General features: G+C 33.5%; 2 protein-coding genes across 2 annotated transcripts; one reads left to right on the top strand and one right to left on the bottom strand.

Moving 5' to 3' along the window:
- Positions 1–3,323: 3,323 nt before the first annotated feature.
- On the bottom strand, positions 3,324–5,089 carry LOC108203101 (E3 ubiquitin-protein ligase ATL6). Its single transcript, XM_017371838.2, has one exon. The coding sequence runs from the start codon at positions 4,829–4,831 to the stop codon at positions 3,725–3,727; it is 1,107 nt and encodes a 368-aa protein (XP_017227327.1). The 5' UTR covers positions 4,832–5,089; the 3' UTR covers positions 3,324–3,724.
- A 4,564-nt stretch (positions 5,090–9,653) lies between these two features.
- LOC108200801 (DNA excision repair protein ERCC-1) lies at positions 9,654–15,140 on the top strand. The gene is made up of 9 exons (XM_017369054.2): positions 9,654–9,945; positions 10,157–10,268; positions 12,306–12,409; positions 12,943–13,042; positions 13,186–13,262; positions 13,504–13,603; positions 13,790–13,861; positions 13,956–14,024; positions 14,616–15,140. Exons 1-9 carry the CDS (start codon positions 9,689–9,691, stop codon positions 14,940–14,942), a joined length of 1,218 nt encoding a protein of 405 aa, XP_017224543.1. The 5' UTR covers positions 9,654–9,688; the 3' UTR covers positions 14,943–15,140.
- The last annotated feature ends 737 nt before the right edge of the window (positions 15,141–15,877 follow it).

Below are 15,877 nucleotides of genomic sequence, written 5' to 3'. Positions count from 1 at the left end.
CCAGGGCACAAGGCCCAGCGTCAGGAAAGACCCGGTCTTTAGCCGAGTCCTCGCCCGATATGGAATCTCGCCCGATGTGGATCCTCGCCCTTAGCGTGGGTCAATACTTGCGGCCCAGTATCCAGCAGCCAGGGTCTTCGATAGGGTCCTCGCCCTCAGCAATTGAGTCCTCGCCCAATATGCTTCTTCCTCGCCCAATGCAGAAAGGACCTGATACGCCTGGTCCGCAGGCCTGATTATTATTGTTTTATCTTGGGCCCAAGCCCACCATCAGCCTCGCCCTAAGAGAGGACGGAGGGCTAGCCCATACAGGTGAGTCTGAGGAGGTCCACGTGGGCTAGTGCTGGTCAGCCCACCTAGTTCCATGCTCCTCGGAGGAGGCTGGGCTCCAGAAGCCCACGTCCGTCTGATCTAAGGCGGTGGCCCATCGCTGGAACCAAGGAATGAGAAACCTATTCTGATTAGGTTACTTGTTCCTCAAGAACTACGTCTGGCTTGATCCCTATATATAGGGTACGTAGGCACATTGTTTGGGGAGAGGTCGCAACCCTTGCAAGAGCGAATACTCCTTCGATCTTGTGAGAAAACCCTAACTTCCCAAACGATCCCAGCCAAAACCAAAATCACAACCCATACTCCGTCGTCCGCCGTCGTCGTCCACCACAAGTTCCAGCAACCCTCCCCGAATCTTGTTATCACCAGATTCCTCCGTTAACAGTAAGTTTCGCCAGACTTCCTTGATAAGTTTTGCGAGTCTTCCTTAGTAAGTTTCAGCAAACTTACTTGATAAGATTTGCGAGTCTTGTTGACTAAGCTTTTGACAATCACTTAATATATTATTTTATAACATATAAAACATATTATATTAATATTATAATTTTAAAGTTTTTCATTTATATTAAATTACATTGAACTGTTTTAATCACAGAAACTCAAACTGATCCAGTATTTAAAGGAAAAAAAATTACTTCCTCCATCCCAAATTAGATGACGCTTTTGAAAAAAAAAAATTTATTCTCAAAATAGTTGAGCCTCTCTCTTTTCAATGCTTATTTATCACCGATCTTTCATCCTTACCCTTTCTTATTTATCATTTTCAAAGTAACATTTTGTTAATACTATAGAAAGTCAACACAATAAATAAGGGCATAGATGAAAAAAAAATGAATCATTTAATACTCTTTAATATTGTGAAATGAGCAAAATGCTCATCAAAATTGGGATGGAGGGAGTACTAATTTTAGATTATTCGGTTACGGGCAGTGTTGTAAAAAGCGGGAATCGGACTTAATCGGTGAAGTCACGGAACATGGATTAATCGGTTATTAATTGAATTGATCGGGGATTAATCGAATTAATCAGTGATTAATCGGATATTTAATCAGTTCGGTAAGTTACGGAATAGGGATTAATCGGTGATTAATCACCGACTTTTAGAATAGAGGTTACGGGGTGTAAATGAACGTTTTCATTGGCAAAACAGAAAGGTTTCAGGATGAAGACACGTGCTGCACAAAAAGATACCACAATTATTTTGTGATAATTTTTATTTCATATAAAATTTAGACTTAATTATCAAAAAAACTATATAATTATCACGTTTTTTTCAATTTAGCCATAATAGTATATATGTTGCAGGATAATGCAAATAACTTTTAAAAAATTTATTATGAAAACCCAATCTCACTAGTTTATAACCATGATTAAGTTAAAATTAAAATGGTACCAAATATATTATCAAATTATTAATTAAATTATTTGGTACATAGGTTTTATTAATACTTTTACTATTTCATTAATGTTCAAAATCCTAATTCACAATCTACACAAACACAGAGTGTACTAAAATTTATGTTCGAAGGCGACGATGTCAGTGTGATTTTTTGAAATCACCGTCTACCAGGCACTATATATCGATTATTTTTCATGCGATTTATATAAATTTATAACGAATTGATAATTTTATTCGCCATCAAACTTATTGTGTATTTAGAAACTTAGCACTAAATTATGATTTTTTTTCTCACTGATTTTAGGTTCGGATTTTTTTGTCACTGATGTTAGATAGGATTTGATTATTAACACTATATTATTCTTTTTAGCATTATTAAAATATTATGGTAGTTTGCAATATTTTGGTCATCTGATAACGAGAGTTTGACATGCATTTTAATACTTTTAAAAAATTTAGTTTCATAAATTATTTTATTATTTTTCTAAATAAAAATTTATCATTTGAATTTTTATACACAAAAAGAAAGTGTAAATATAGCTGATTTTTTATGTATGTATAATAAATTATGTAAAATTTTAAAATTAAATTAAAAAATTGATGTCTTGTGATGCATGTGACATTCATGTCAGCTATGAATTAACAATGGTTAGAGATTCATTAAAATTGGGTTATTTCAAATTGATTTTGTATTACTTAGTTGCATTATTCTGCAACAAAAACAGTTTTATGGTTAAAATGAAAAAATCACATAATTTTAATAGTTTTTTTGGTAATTAAGTCTAAAATTTAAATAAGATGTAATATACACACACTAAAAATGACATAATATTTATATTAATATATATTCTATCAATTAATTAAATATGTAAAAGATAAAAGTGTAATATTTCATCATTAAAAAACTTAGACCAATAAATAGTAACGCGGAAATAGTTAAAACTGAGTGAGGAAAGACTAAATAAAATTCAAACATACTCTATTCACTGACCTAAATTTATATCAAAATTTGGCTTATTATTGATACAATAATAATAATATGGACCAAAATTGGTCCAAATTTACAGGTCCCTGTTGAGTTGTCCAAATATTCCCGGTATCGGTGAATCCTATACTTTAGCCATCGGAACATTTGTAACTCAAATTTAAAAAGAAAATCCAGACAAAGTATATAATATTAAAATTGTAAATTTATCGAGCGATAAAATTCAGCATTACTTTCTAAAGTAACTTCGATTCAAAATAAGCAGCTAACGCTCACGGACGTCACCCAGTATAAAGCAAAGGTAGCCACGTTAACACATTTAGCCAGCTCCGTTTATGCATGGATCGCATCCACTCCAAAGCTAAAACCATGAATCGCCAAAGGAACTTATATCCTGTTGGTCACAGATTCGATTTTCGAAAAAAATAGAATTTGTGATTATGCCTCCTGAATCAGAGCCTGTCGTTTAAGTGCGGTTTACCTGGATCACGTAATTTGCAGGCTATTACGAGAGCTCGTGGATAAAAAAAAGAAAAAAAAAGCCATAAATCTACTAAAAGAGACCATGGATGCCCAAAAAATAAAATAACAAAATCAACCGAATCCTATAAAAAAAATTGATTTTTATATGCTCATCAAGTGCTAAAACTGGAATTACACTACAATTTAGTGGCAACCCACATGATGAAAGTTTTTATATATACAAATAAAGGCTGTCAAATTCCTGTCCCCAACCGAACTTTATATTTTATACTGTAACAAAGTTCCAAAGCCTTGTGATGTTTATAAATTATAATACAATTCCCACCTAGCTGCTAGCTCAAATTTCAATCAAACAATACAATAAAACAATACAAGTGGAGTCTCTGGTATTTTCAACTTTGTGGGTCCTACTCTAACGTGAATTTTCCAACCACAACGTTTGTGTCTTGTCTGTGAACCAATTAAAATCATCCCTTATCTCACCACCAATTATTAAAGCCCTCAAAATTGATTCTTTTCTCACCTTAAACCGGCAACTTGGCCGAGTCATTGGCAACTAGACCGGCCTGATCACCCTTCGCCGCGGCGGAGGAGCTGCTTTCTCCGGTTCCTCTCGGCGTCCTCACCGACAAAGCTCTCGACAAAAACGACGGCATTTTGGAGAAAACCCACCGGTCTGACTTGACTACATTTTCCAAGCTCCCCAACCGCCTGTAAGATTTTCCCCGGCTCGAACCCTCTCCGGCTTGATGCCCTTTTCGTGAACCCGGTTCAGCGCAACTCCCGGTCCGGTTCAACAACGCCCTCCGAATTATCTCCTTCCTTACTTCCTCCGGCAATCGTAGAGTGTACCGGTCCACATTCTCTCCTAACTGCACCAGCGAATGACCCGTCGAATGAGACCGCGGAAACTTGTTCCCAAACCCAAAAATTCTCGACCGGACCGAACCCGACCGCGGCGGCCGGTTCGACCGCAAACTCCCGGTCCGGTTCATTACCCTCGAAACCGCCGGTTCTTGCGGATTCACATCCACTTGATCACCACCACTAGAAACAACCACAACTTCAATCTCCTCCCTATGATCCACCACATTTTCCTCCTCCGGTCGAGCCAGCAGCTCCGCAGACTCGACCGGTTTAGGCACGAGATCAGCCCGGCAGACCGGGCAAGTAACGTGCGACGCAAGCCACAAATCAATGCACTCGGGATGAAAAACGTGGTCACACTTAGGCAACAATCTTAAAGTCTCGTCATCCTCGAATTCATTCAAGCAAACCGCGCACTCCAACGCGCCTTTCCCAATCTTCAAATCCTTCACTTCTGAATAAGCCATAGTGGGGAAAGTGGTGATCACTTCCTCACTTAATCCCCGAGACGCCGCTTGGCGTCTCCGGAGGGAGAGCGCGGGGCGCATACTCCCTCCCGTCGTTGTGTCCGCACAACGACGAAGATAAATCGAGAAAAATCCCATGAAGAAAAGTGCCGTGACCAACACGGCAATTATTATCGCCATCGAAGGGCTGAATTTCGCGTACGGGTACTCCGGACCGATCGGGCTCGGTGGCGGCGGTGATTGTGAATTCACGAATCCTACGAACAACAGGAGGGATAAAATCAACCGGATCGACATGATTTCGAATGAAATTAGGATTGAGGTTCCGATTACCGTTATATCGAGATATTGGTCAACGAGCGTGTGTGTGTGGGTGCTGGTTGTATTGTAATAACTAATAAGTGACTTATGTTAAGGGAAGAAAGAACGTGGATAGTGAGACGGAGGCTTGTTTACTATGTAAGACTTTTTTAGGTAGGAGTGACAGATGAGTTTGAAATGATCAACTAGTTTAACGTTTTTGTCTTAATTTTAATAGATGCTGTGCTGTATTAATGCCGAATAGATTTTTATTTTATTCCCACGAGGATCAACTCATGGAGATATCACAGGATTTATTAATATTTGCAGAGAACTGATGAAAATTTGATATATTTGTCCACTACTAACATTAATTATTTTGTATTATGTGCATAATTTGTGTATTTTAGGTAAGCATTCAAATCTACACTCGTGACTTGATAATCTTATAATGTAAATGATATTAAAGTTTCAAGTATATTTTGGCAAAAAGAGAAGTTTTAATTATATAGACCGTATATTTTTGTTTGGTTTATTTTTGTTATAATTAAATTCTGAATAGTTATCATATGTTTATACATTATTGTGGTTTGATATAAATAAGTCAAATGAATTAAAATAAATTGAATTAGCAGTACTGCTAGAGAAGGGACGACTGGCCGCCAGGCAGCTTTGCTTTGCATAACTGCATTGAATGTTTATCTATGAGTAGCTTTTCTTTTACGCTCTTGTGTCATGGTCGTCACAAGTGTTGTTCCTAGATAACATAAGATGCAAGAGTAGATGAATTTGTGATCGTTTTTGCTAAACTTAATTTTTCAAAAATTAGAATCTATTTTTGAAAAAAATTATAAAATTATGGTCATGTTTGAAAATTAGAGATTTGGAGTAAAATATTAGAAGTTTGGGGTGATTTAGAGGTTTGACCATTACAATCCGCTGATATAAGTGTTTGGTAGTTAGCGGATTGAAATAGAAGTTTGGACCCAAAAAGCTAATTTGAGTAGCTTTTTGGGTCAGAGGTTTTGCATTGTATCAGAAAAAACTAATCAATCAGCTATTTACCAAACAGTTTTACGAGAAACAGCTAATTCAATTCGCTAGTCAAAACATCTATTTCAACTCGCTAGTCAAAACATCTAATTTAATCCGCTAACAGCTAATTATCAAACAGGCCTATATTTTCTAAAATAACTTCTTAACTTTTAATATCGAATATAAAACACCTCTATAATATTGATATCCAAAAAACTATATATTTTTTTATAAAAAAGTAAACTCATAAATTTGCTAAAAAGAAAAACCTAATCCAAACACGCCCATAGGTGTATAATGCCTAACAATATCAACTTTAAATTTTTATCGAGTATTTCAGCTTACTGTTTTTAATCAAACAATGATTATAGCAGGTTATTATACGAGAAGTATTAAAAACAGTAAAGTACGGAAAGGTAAATAAGATACAAACAATTTTAGTCAGGTTCGACCTATACAAACTTTTACCGAGTGTTTCAGCTTATTGTTTTTAATCAAAACAGGGATTATAGCAAGCTATTACCGAGTGCTATTATATGTATAATCATCAAAATTTGAGATTTGCGTTCTGGACTATAGTCTTGTATTGTCTCTTTTTTTTATAAGTTGTTTGGATATTTATTACAAATTTCTAAGATTTTTTGACTATAAGAATAAAATTATAGTTTTCTAAAAAAATTAGATGAAAATATAAAACTAATCTTGCAATTCATAAAATTTATAAAAGTAATCATTTCTAAGACTTCTCAAAAATACCCAAATTATAAATAAAAAATCAAACAAATGATCCAAACTTATATGTAACTCAATTACAGCTATTACAACTTGAAAATCCATTTTTTTTAATCAGTGTTAATACAACATGCAACTTTAAACGTGTATTTAATTTTTTTTTTTAAACATTAATATTTTTGAAAAATTGACTAATTTCTATTATAAAGGCAAAATGTAATAAGAAATATGCTACTTATATAAAAACGAAGGATTTGGCTAGTGTGGGCTCATGAGCACATCCTAAGAGTTAAATTTGATGTATTTAGTATATTTTGATTGGTAGAGTTTATGTATATACATGAGGTCCATTATATGTAAGTAATTTGCAAATCAAAATGAGGTTTTTTTTTTTTTACAATGCAGGTTTATATGCCTTACAAATTAGTATCTGATGTAATATTTTTCGGATGAGTCAGAGTCGAATCCGTGTCTTCGTACAATAGAGGATAAACCCACACTTGGACTAGCCAATTAAAATGAGTTAAATATAGTAAATTGTGTGTGTTTAGAATGTGCTTAGAAAAATCAAAAAACGAAAGTTTTAGTTTTCCTCAATTTTCGAATTTTCATTCCAAAACTCTTTCATAGAGTAATGTAAGTGCAAAACAAATTCGAAGTTCTAACATATTGTGCGGTGTGCTAAATATTATGTGATCTGAACATCTAACTTATAGTGGAGTGTCCTAAAAATTATTTGATATGAATGAACATTCAAAATTGCAGAAAATTGCATCCCTATATTTAGCTCGGTAAAAGTTTGATTCTTTCTGGGAAACAGCATCGAGGCAAAGAGTGGCAGACAAATATATTCTCAGAACAAATACTAATACTCCTATGGGAGTTAGTAATATCAGTAGTAGTAGTATTATAGTAGCCCTCACTCGGTGGCAGCTAATATAGTACAGTCCAAAAAGAACGTGTGGAATACTTCTGACGCTCTACTCCCTCCCACTGTTAGGATATATTCCCTCCGACTCAATTTATCTGTCATTGTTTGACTTTTTATGATCACATTGACTAAATTTCACTCAAAATTTTGTTAATTTAATCATAAAAAATCAAACAAGACAGATAAATTGAGTCCAAATTCGGATACCAAAATCCTTCCTCTTCACGAAAGAGTCGAGCAGATACAATTTATCATATCGAAAGTTCTGCTCTCTCATAAGCACAGGGGTAATCTTACATGATTAAAGTCAGACAATGTGTTATCCACATTCGCTCATGTATATCCATTTGACAAGAAGATTTGTCAGTTCTACATCCTGTGTGATTGCTTAGACACTTGAGGAACATGTACGTCAATTCGGGTTCTGTACAAAATATCAAGGTCCTGATCTGATAATGAAGTCCGCAATGGATTTTCAAACTATACAACTTGCACTTTAAATTTTTTTGGCAGATTTATATCGATATTGATCCTTACATGATGTCATACTTTGCATCCGCGCATATACTACTAGCATTGTAGTACTTCATATACTTAGTTGATATTTTATATCTATAGTAAAAACTCTATAAATTAATAATGTCGGGACCGGAGAAATTTATTAATTTAGAAAGTTATTAATTTATCGATAAATTAATAATTATTAATTTAAAAAGTTTTTAACTTGATATACTGTACATATCAAATAAAAGGGCAAATTAGTCTATGACTCTTAGAATTATATTGCAGTGAATCTTGGGATTCAACGTAAATTAGTAACTATTGTGTTCATATGTATTAGAAATCAATAATGATTTTTGAAGTATTATACCGTAAATGTAAATAAGAGGAATATATGTGTTCGATATACAGTATTCTTAAGCAAGTTTCAATGAATTATTAATTTATGACTTTCTTGGGACTGAAAATTATAAAGGGATCTCCCGAAAAATTATTATCTTATTATTTTATCGAGTTTTTCAATTTTTTATATTGATCCAAGTTGGGATTGGACAAATTTATTATTTTAAAAAATTTATTAATTTACCGAGTATTAATTTAAAGAGTTTGTACTGTAGTTGTTTCAGTGACCACAGAAAACCTAAATCCCAAAATTATAAAAATTTTGTTAATCAAAACCCTCCATTAACAGAATGATTTGTAAGATGGGCTATTTCATACTGTTGGTCCAGCCGAACAACAATACAGTAGAAACTCTTTAAATTAATACTCGGTAAATTAATAAACTCTTTAAAATAATAAATTTGTCCGGTCCCGACTTGGGCCAATGTAAAAAATTGAAAAACTCGATAAAATAATAAGATAATAATTTTTTAGAAGATCCTTTTATAATTTTCGATCCCAAGAAAATCATAAATTAATAATTCATAGAAATTGAAAAAAAATATATTGCACTCGAAATATGATTCAATAGTTGTCAGTTTTCTTTTTAGATTTCGCAACACTCTTTAAATGAGAAGTCATCATGTGAGATATGGTTTGAATATTCTAACATATTCATGTAATTTATATATGTCAAACTTGTTTAGGAATATATTGAACACATTTATTCCTCTTGTTTAAATTCGTTGTACAATATTTTAAAAGTCGTTATTGATTTCTAATACATATGAACACGGTAGTTACTAATTTACATTGAGTCCCAAAAAATTCTAAGAGTTATAGACTAATTTGCCTTTTTGTTTGGCATATTAATATATATATGCAATATGTTTTTTTTCGATATGTACAGTATAATCGGTTAAAAACTCTTCAAATTAATAATTATTAATTTATCGATAAATTAATAACTCTCTAAATTAATAAATTTCCCTGATCCCGATAATATTAATTTATAGAGTTTTTATTGTATTTTTTTTGGCACAGACTGCATCATTCCATTCCCTCTGAAAAGAATTCCCTTCGAGCGGAGTAAACCAGCATTAATTTTACAATAATGTAGTAAAATAATAATAATTGAATTTCCATCAATTAACTACAATTCCAGTGATAAAAAGGTAAAAAGCCAAACGTATATACGAAATTAAAAATAAAATTACAGATATATATATTCCTGCTCGCTCCCAATCCCTGAACCAAAAGTTACAAACACAGAGATGGAGAATCTTACAAACACAGAGATGGAGAATCAAAACACTGATGGAACCCAGAACAACAAACCATTTGTCATCGAAATCCCATCATTCCAAGAAGTGATAGAGGGCAGTAATATCAATTCCCAGCCCAAAACGACGCCGTCTCTCTTCCAGCCATCCTCTTCTTTCTCTCAAGCTTTCAGTTTCATCAAAAAATCAGACCTTTACACTCCCCCACCTGCACCAGCACCTGCACCACCCCCTCCTGCTTCTTCCAGGTATACATACATATACTTACATATATACATGTATATTACATGAGTTTTTTGTTTTTTGGTTCTGTCAAGTTCTTGAAATTTAGGTTTTCTTATAATGTTTATTTTTGTTGTTTAGGCATTAATATGAGATGGGTGTGTGTTGATATTTTCTGATACTTTGATTTGTGAAGTGGGGTTTTGTTATTAATTTTGTTTGTGTTGGATTTTTTAGTGGAGGGATTAATTCGGAAGCTCCAGGTGCTGGTGCTGCTTCTTCTTCGGGTTCGGGGTATGTTAGGCCAAGGGGGAATAGTCGTAATGCGATTCTTGTGAGCAATAGACAGGTTAGTGTTTGTGGCGTTTTGGAGTAATTTTTTTTTTTTTAACATTATCGACTGAATTGTATTAGTGTTTGTGCATTCTTTTATATTTTATAAAGATGGAAGCTTTAGTATTTAGATATGGTACATTTTGGTTAATTGAATTTTACATTATGTATTTTCAACTTCAAAATTTTATGTAATGGGAGCAGGAGATTGGGTGTGGGTTGGGGGGGGGGGGGGGGGGGGGGGTTTGGGTTATGAGCTACAATGTGCTCTGTGTAACTTAGCCTTGTAATAATATTTCATTAGTGCTTTTCTTGGGTAGTGGCTCTTAAAGTCTATGTATAGATTATGTTACCGTTTTAATTAAGTGGATGGGTTGGATGTTGTGCTAAACTTTGAAAAGGATTTTGCTGTGACTAGTTCAAGAAGTTGAAAAAGTACAAATTATCAATAACTGTTATTTCGACTAAGATTATTGAACAAAGGGTCTTAGATATGCAGCTTCCAGAAATTGCTGTGGGATATTAGGGACTCCTATGCCAATACCAACTACGAGGATCACAACGGCATCACTCGATGAACCTTGTGTAGGCTTTATTATGATTTTACTAATTTTCTTAATATCTTAAGGTTTCACTTTGTCGTATTTTCTTATTAGAAGACTTTGAATGAGATTCCTATCTGTAATGAATATGATCCATACTAATTATATACTAGGGGTAGTGACTGCTGGATCACTTTTGGGCTTCTAGATACTACTTATTATTGTTTTCCTCTGTTTAGTTTCTTGTTTTGAATCAAATTTGTTGTTTTTAAAAACTTAGGTCTCCACATCAATTTCTTAATTGTTGGGAGATGTAGGGTTTTCATGAAAAAATAGTGTTACCAATGACCGACACTGCTTATGAGTGTTATTTACGAGGTGCTATCCACAAAAAGAAATCGAATATGTCCAAAACAATCGATATTCTTGAGAATATGCCAAGTACACGTTGTTATCATTCTTAACTTATAAATATACTTGTCAGTGTATTTAGAAGTGGCAGAGTAAAAGTGGAGTGAGAACTTATGGTCATGGAGATGTACTATGATACCATCAAAGTTTGTAACAGAACATCTCTGCCTTTTTTCTGAATTAAATGGAAATGATGTGGTAAAACTTTAAAGTAAATAAATATATAATATTTTTTATGTTATTATTTAGTGAAAAAAAGAGTTAATTTTAATTATTATAAACTTTGGTTATATTGAATAACTAGTTTATTAGAAATATTCCGGGTTATAGTATTAGTATTATTTAGAGGATATGGTTTATTTACTCGATATTTTTCTTAGTAAGGATATCACTTGTTGTTAAGTTTTAGGGTTTTACTCTTGTGATCATTAACTAAAAAGGAAAACTGAGAATTGCCCTCTTGTCATGGGTTGCAATCCTTACAAATTCTGAATCTCTTGTGCACTTTGCATGAGAAATCTTAGGGGTTGCAATTCTTCTAAGATTGGATCACTTTGGTGTTTGTGGATTTTCCTCCTTTTTGTTCTACTGTCCTGCATCAAGCAGTTGACCTGTATTTATCATGTTAATTATTCAAATTTGAACTTGAGAAATGGTTCACAGTTTTGTCACTTATCAATCCTCGTCTGCTTGTTGGTATCCTAGTTTCGTTCTTTCTGTCCCTGCAAAACTTTAACTTCTGCTTACGTTCCTATCTTTGCCTTTTCTCATTTATGTGTAAATTCTCTTGTGATCCATCTAATCTTTTTAAAATTTAATACTTTACAGTAAAATATGTTCTGATATTAAGTTGAGACAAAAAAGTATTAGCAATGTCACATTTGTGTATCCCAGTTTTGAAGATCAAAATCTAGTTGGATTTAAGCTTTAACTAAATCTGTTATACAAAATAGAGTTTGGTTCCAAAATCCGGACTGTGCATATATTACAATCTGTACAGAACCAGGTCTCTATTTAGCTTTATCGTGTTTCTGTTATAAATGTATGTTGCCCAGTGGAAAGCGCTTTACTTACATACTAAATGTTTACTGCTCTTGCAGAAGGGAAATCCTTTGCTAAAACATATAAGAAACGTGAGATGGGAGTTTGCCGATATCAATTGTGATTACTTGTTGGGGCAAAATACTTGCGCTCTTTTTCTTAGGTTTGTAATTATATACATGTTACATTGTGTTTCATTTACTTCCTCTATTGTATATAAGTAAAATATTTCACACTTCTAATGCCTCACTTCAGTTTGTAATGTTTCTGTATAATTGGCACTTTGTTTAGTTAGGTGGTTAAAGCAAAGAATTTTTTTTATCTGCAGTCTTACTGATATTATCAGATTTTAAGGCTTAGTTGTGCTGTAGAACATTGGGGAACCTGATTCTATCATTAAATTGTATGTTGTTAAAATGTGGTGCTTTTAAAAAAGTTTATAGCAAAGTTAATGATAGAGCTTATGTGATACCGTAGTATAAAAAACAGATCATGGCTCGTGATAGAGTGTATGAATGAATGTGATTAGTCTTAATTTGGTTTGACAGTTGAATTTTGTCAGGTTATTAATGTTTATACCCTAATTGTTTATATTACAATTATCACAATATACAAAGACATTATGCAGAAATCTCTAGATTAATCCCTACCATGGTCGTGACTAGTAATTTGATTGTAGCAATTCTTTTGATGCAGTATTCGCTATCATCTGCTTCATCCCGATTACCTGTATTTTCGGATCAGGGAATTGCAAAAAAACTTCAAGCTTCGTGTTGTTTTATGTCATGTTGATGTGGTAAGCTCCTTCACTTCGTCACTTTTATTTGTTTGTATCTGCAACAGCCACCATGCTGATAAGTAATGATAAAATCTTAGTTCTGCAGTGCATATAATCTTGTTTGTGAACTTATGATGTCTCGTTCTTGTTGTTTGATCCAGGAAGATGTGGTAAAGCCTTTACTTGAAATTACCAAGACAGCTATGCTTCATGACTGTACACTTTTATGTGCTTGGAGGTAATTATGTCATGACCGTACTTGCACTTATTTATGATTTTTTTAAGAAGAAATATAAAACTTCTAATCATCTGTAATCTTGCTTCTAGTATTGCAAACTAAAAGAAAATATGTTGACGTCACTTTTGTGAATCAAGACATAAGAACATCTTACAGATATGGTTGCAATGACACTGTTGGATAATGAAAACAGGTTTCTTTGTGTTGAAGTGTTTCTCAGTTTTTACATATTCTACTGTAGCTTGGAAGAATGTGGCCGGTACTTGGAAACTTTAAAAGTCTATGAAAACAAGCCTGCAGATATCATTCAAGGTCAAATGGACACAGACTATACGTCACGGGTATCTATATATATCTCTGGTTTTTATTTTATGGCCGAAGTTTCTATGTATGAGTCAACTAGGAAGCTTTTTCTTTTTACTAAATTCAACTATGAATATTTATTCGTAGTAAAATGGTTCTATGTAGCTTTGAACTATCCAAGCTTATAAAGTTCTTATGGGAATGAAATCTTCTTGCCTTTGTAGCTGACTGGTGCTCTGACAAGTATCCGGCATGTCAACAAGACAGATGTGGTTACTCTTGGTTCTACATTTGGGGTATCTCTGAAATTTATACTTTAATCCTTTAAAATATGACTTATGCCTTCTTCATATCTTGAATTTGTGTTAAGAGCAATTGCTTCTTTTGTAGTCCCTTTCTCATATTATGGATGCATCTATGGAAGATTTAGGTCGATGTCCTGGAATAGGGGAACGGAAGGTATGTTTCTGTGTATATATTCTCTACTTGGTACTCGAACACATTTTTTTATCTTTTGCAGACATAAGCACATTTATTGCACGACCCTGGTAACAGTTAAACTTAATGCACATGTTACTCTTTCAGACTAGAGGTTTATACTGCCTCTTAACTTTGTTATTAGTATATCTGAATTCGAACTAAATGCTACACACACACACAGGGTCATGTTCCACTTAGAACCCTTAGAACCTTCTAGTATTAGTAAGGGTTCTGCAGCAGAACTGCACATGCAAAAAGTGTCGTTTTTATGTATTATATTTTAATATTATTTTTGAACACAAATAACGATGCAAAAAACGTGTATTTAGATTTGAATCCTGAAAATCTGTTTAAAATTTAGGGTTTCTATGGTTCTATTTTAAGGACCGGTTCTCTCTTCAGCTATACATATATTGCATGATTGCATGGATATTGAAGAGTGTGATGTTAGTCCATTTAAGATCACCTAAACTTAGTTTTAATGATATTTGCAATCACTTAAAATTTCTTACAAGTTTTAATAATTACTACAAATGCTAATTTTTTACAATAACTGTGATAATAAATCAGGTAAAACGCTTGTATGAAACTTTTCATGAACCATTTAAGCGTGTGGTTTCCCATAAAACAACTGTTTTGGCAACCCCAACACAGACCGCCCCTGTGTCTGATGGGAAGGAAAATGAAAAGCATACAAAGGATGCTAGCAAGCGCAAGCAGAAAGAACCTGAACTAACTGTCAAATCAGCTTTGTTGGAAGCTTATGTAAAATATTCAAGCAAAGTTGGTGCAAAGAATAACAATACAGAGCTTAAGGAAGGCGAAGCATTATCCAAAGATAAAATATCTGTTGATGATCCTCCGATTCATGAAAGAACTTCTGAAACAGATGCATAAAATTTTACATTTAGATGAGATAGAGTTGCTTGAAATATTGCAGGTTTATATTCAGATTAATGGGCTGGTAGATTAATGGGCTTTTCAGTTCTGGATAACCTACATTTGTTCCTCTAATGTGTAAAAATTAATTCTAAGTTCTGTCACATGTTTTTATTTTCTTTTTACGTGGTTATAGAAATATGGTTTTGACGATGATTCTCCGCGTAGGATTAATATTTCAGTGACAAGGTGGATACAGTCGATTTTTAAAGTCTACCCACTATCCTTGTGTTCATAATTAAGATGTTATTTGACAGGTGCCAAGCAAATACTCTTTTCGCTTCTGGTGATATCTGTGGTGTTTGTTTCCCTTTTTTCTGGCAAAACCCTTCTTAATCGGAAAATATCATTATCTTTTCTCCATACATTTTAACAGTTCTTGGGATTTTTTTCTCTTCCTGTTTGCCAAGCACTATTCAGTTTGTACCAAAGCATGAGTCAAGAATTCTTATGATCCCATAGTCTTGCTATATTTTGCCTATAAAATGCTTCTTTGATTTGGTATATCTCAGGAAGTTGTTACTTTTTCACTTTTGCTTTTGGGTTCTCTTATAATCTTGGATTGTTTGATAAAAGAAATTGTGGGTCCATTCATTTGAAACCAAATTTTCTTCACACTAAAGAAAAAAGTCACTTTGCTGTGTTCAAATTACACACACATGATATCTTAAATCATTTATCACAAGTGTACTGCAGTTGCATAAAATATTTCTGTTCAAATTACACACACTTATATGATATCTGAAATCATTCATCAACACTTAAAAAATATTGTTGTGAAAAGAATATTAAGTATGTAACTAAAGATAAAGTTTGTTGCTTTGAGTCTGAAAAGTATAAGATGAGGACTGGTATTACAACTACAGGTGGTGATTGAGTAGACAAAAGTGTTG

This window comes from Daucus carota, chromosome 9, assembly GCF_001625215.2.
Source record: "Daucus carota subsp. sativus chromosome 9, DH1 v3.0, whole genome shotgun sequence".
In the NCBI taxonomy this organism is placed as follows: Eukaryota; Viridiplantae; Streptophyta; class Magnoliopsida; order Apiales; family Apiaceae; genus Daucus; species Daucus carota.
Note: the sequence above shows the minus strand (reverse complement) of the source record. Positions and strands in the feature narration are given on the sequence as shown.

What these genes read in the sequence shown, in the direction of transcription:
- LOC108200801 (XM_017369054.2), top strand. Translation starts at nt 9,689, where the DNA reads ATGGAGAATCTTACAAACACAGAGATGGAGAATCAAAACACTGATGGA. An exon ending in TTCTTGTGAGCAATAGACAG is followed by an intron (nt 10,269 to 12,305) that starts GTTAGTGTTTGT and finishes CTGCTCTTGCAG; the next exon opens with AAGGGAAATCCTTTGCTAAA. An exon ending in ACTTGCGCTCTTTTTCTTAG is followed by an intron (nt 12,410 to 12,942) that starts GTTTGTAATTAT and finishes CTTTTGATGCAG; the next exon opens with TATTCGCTATCATCTGCTTC.
- LOC108203101 (XM_017371838.2), bottom strand. Translation starts at nt 4,831, where the DNA reads ATGTCGATCCGGTTGATTTTATCCCTCCTGTTGTTCGTAGGATTCGTG.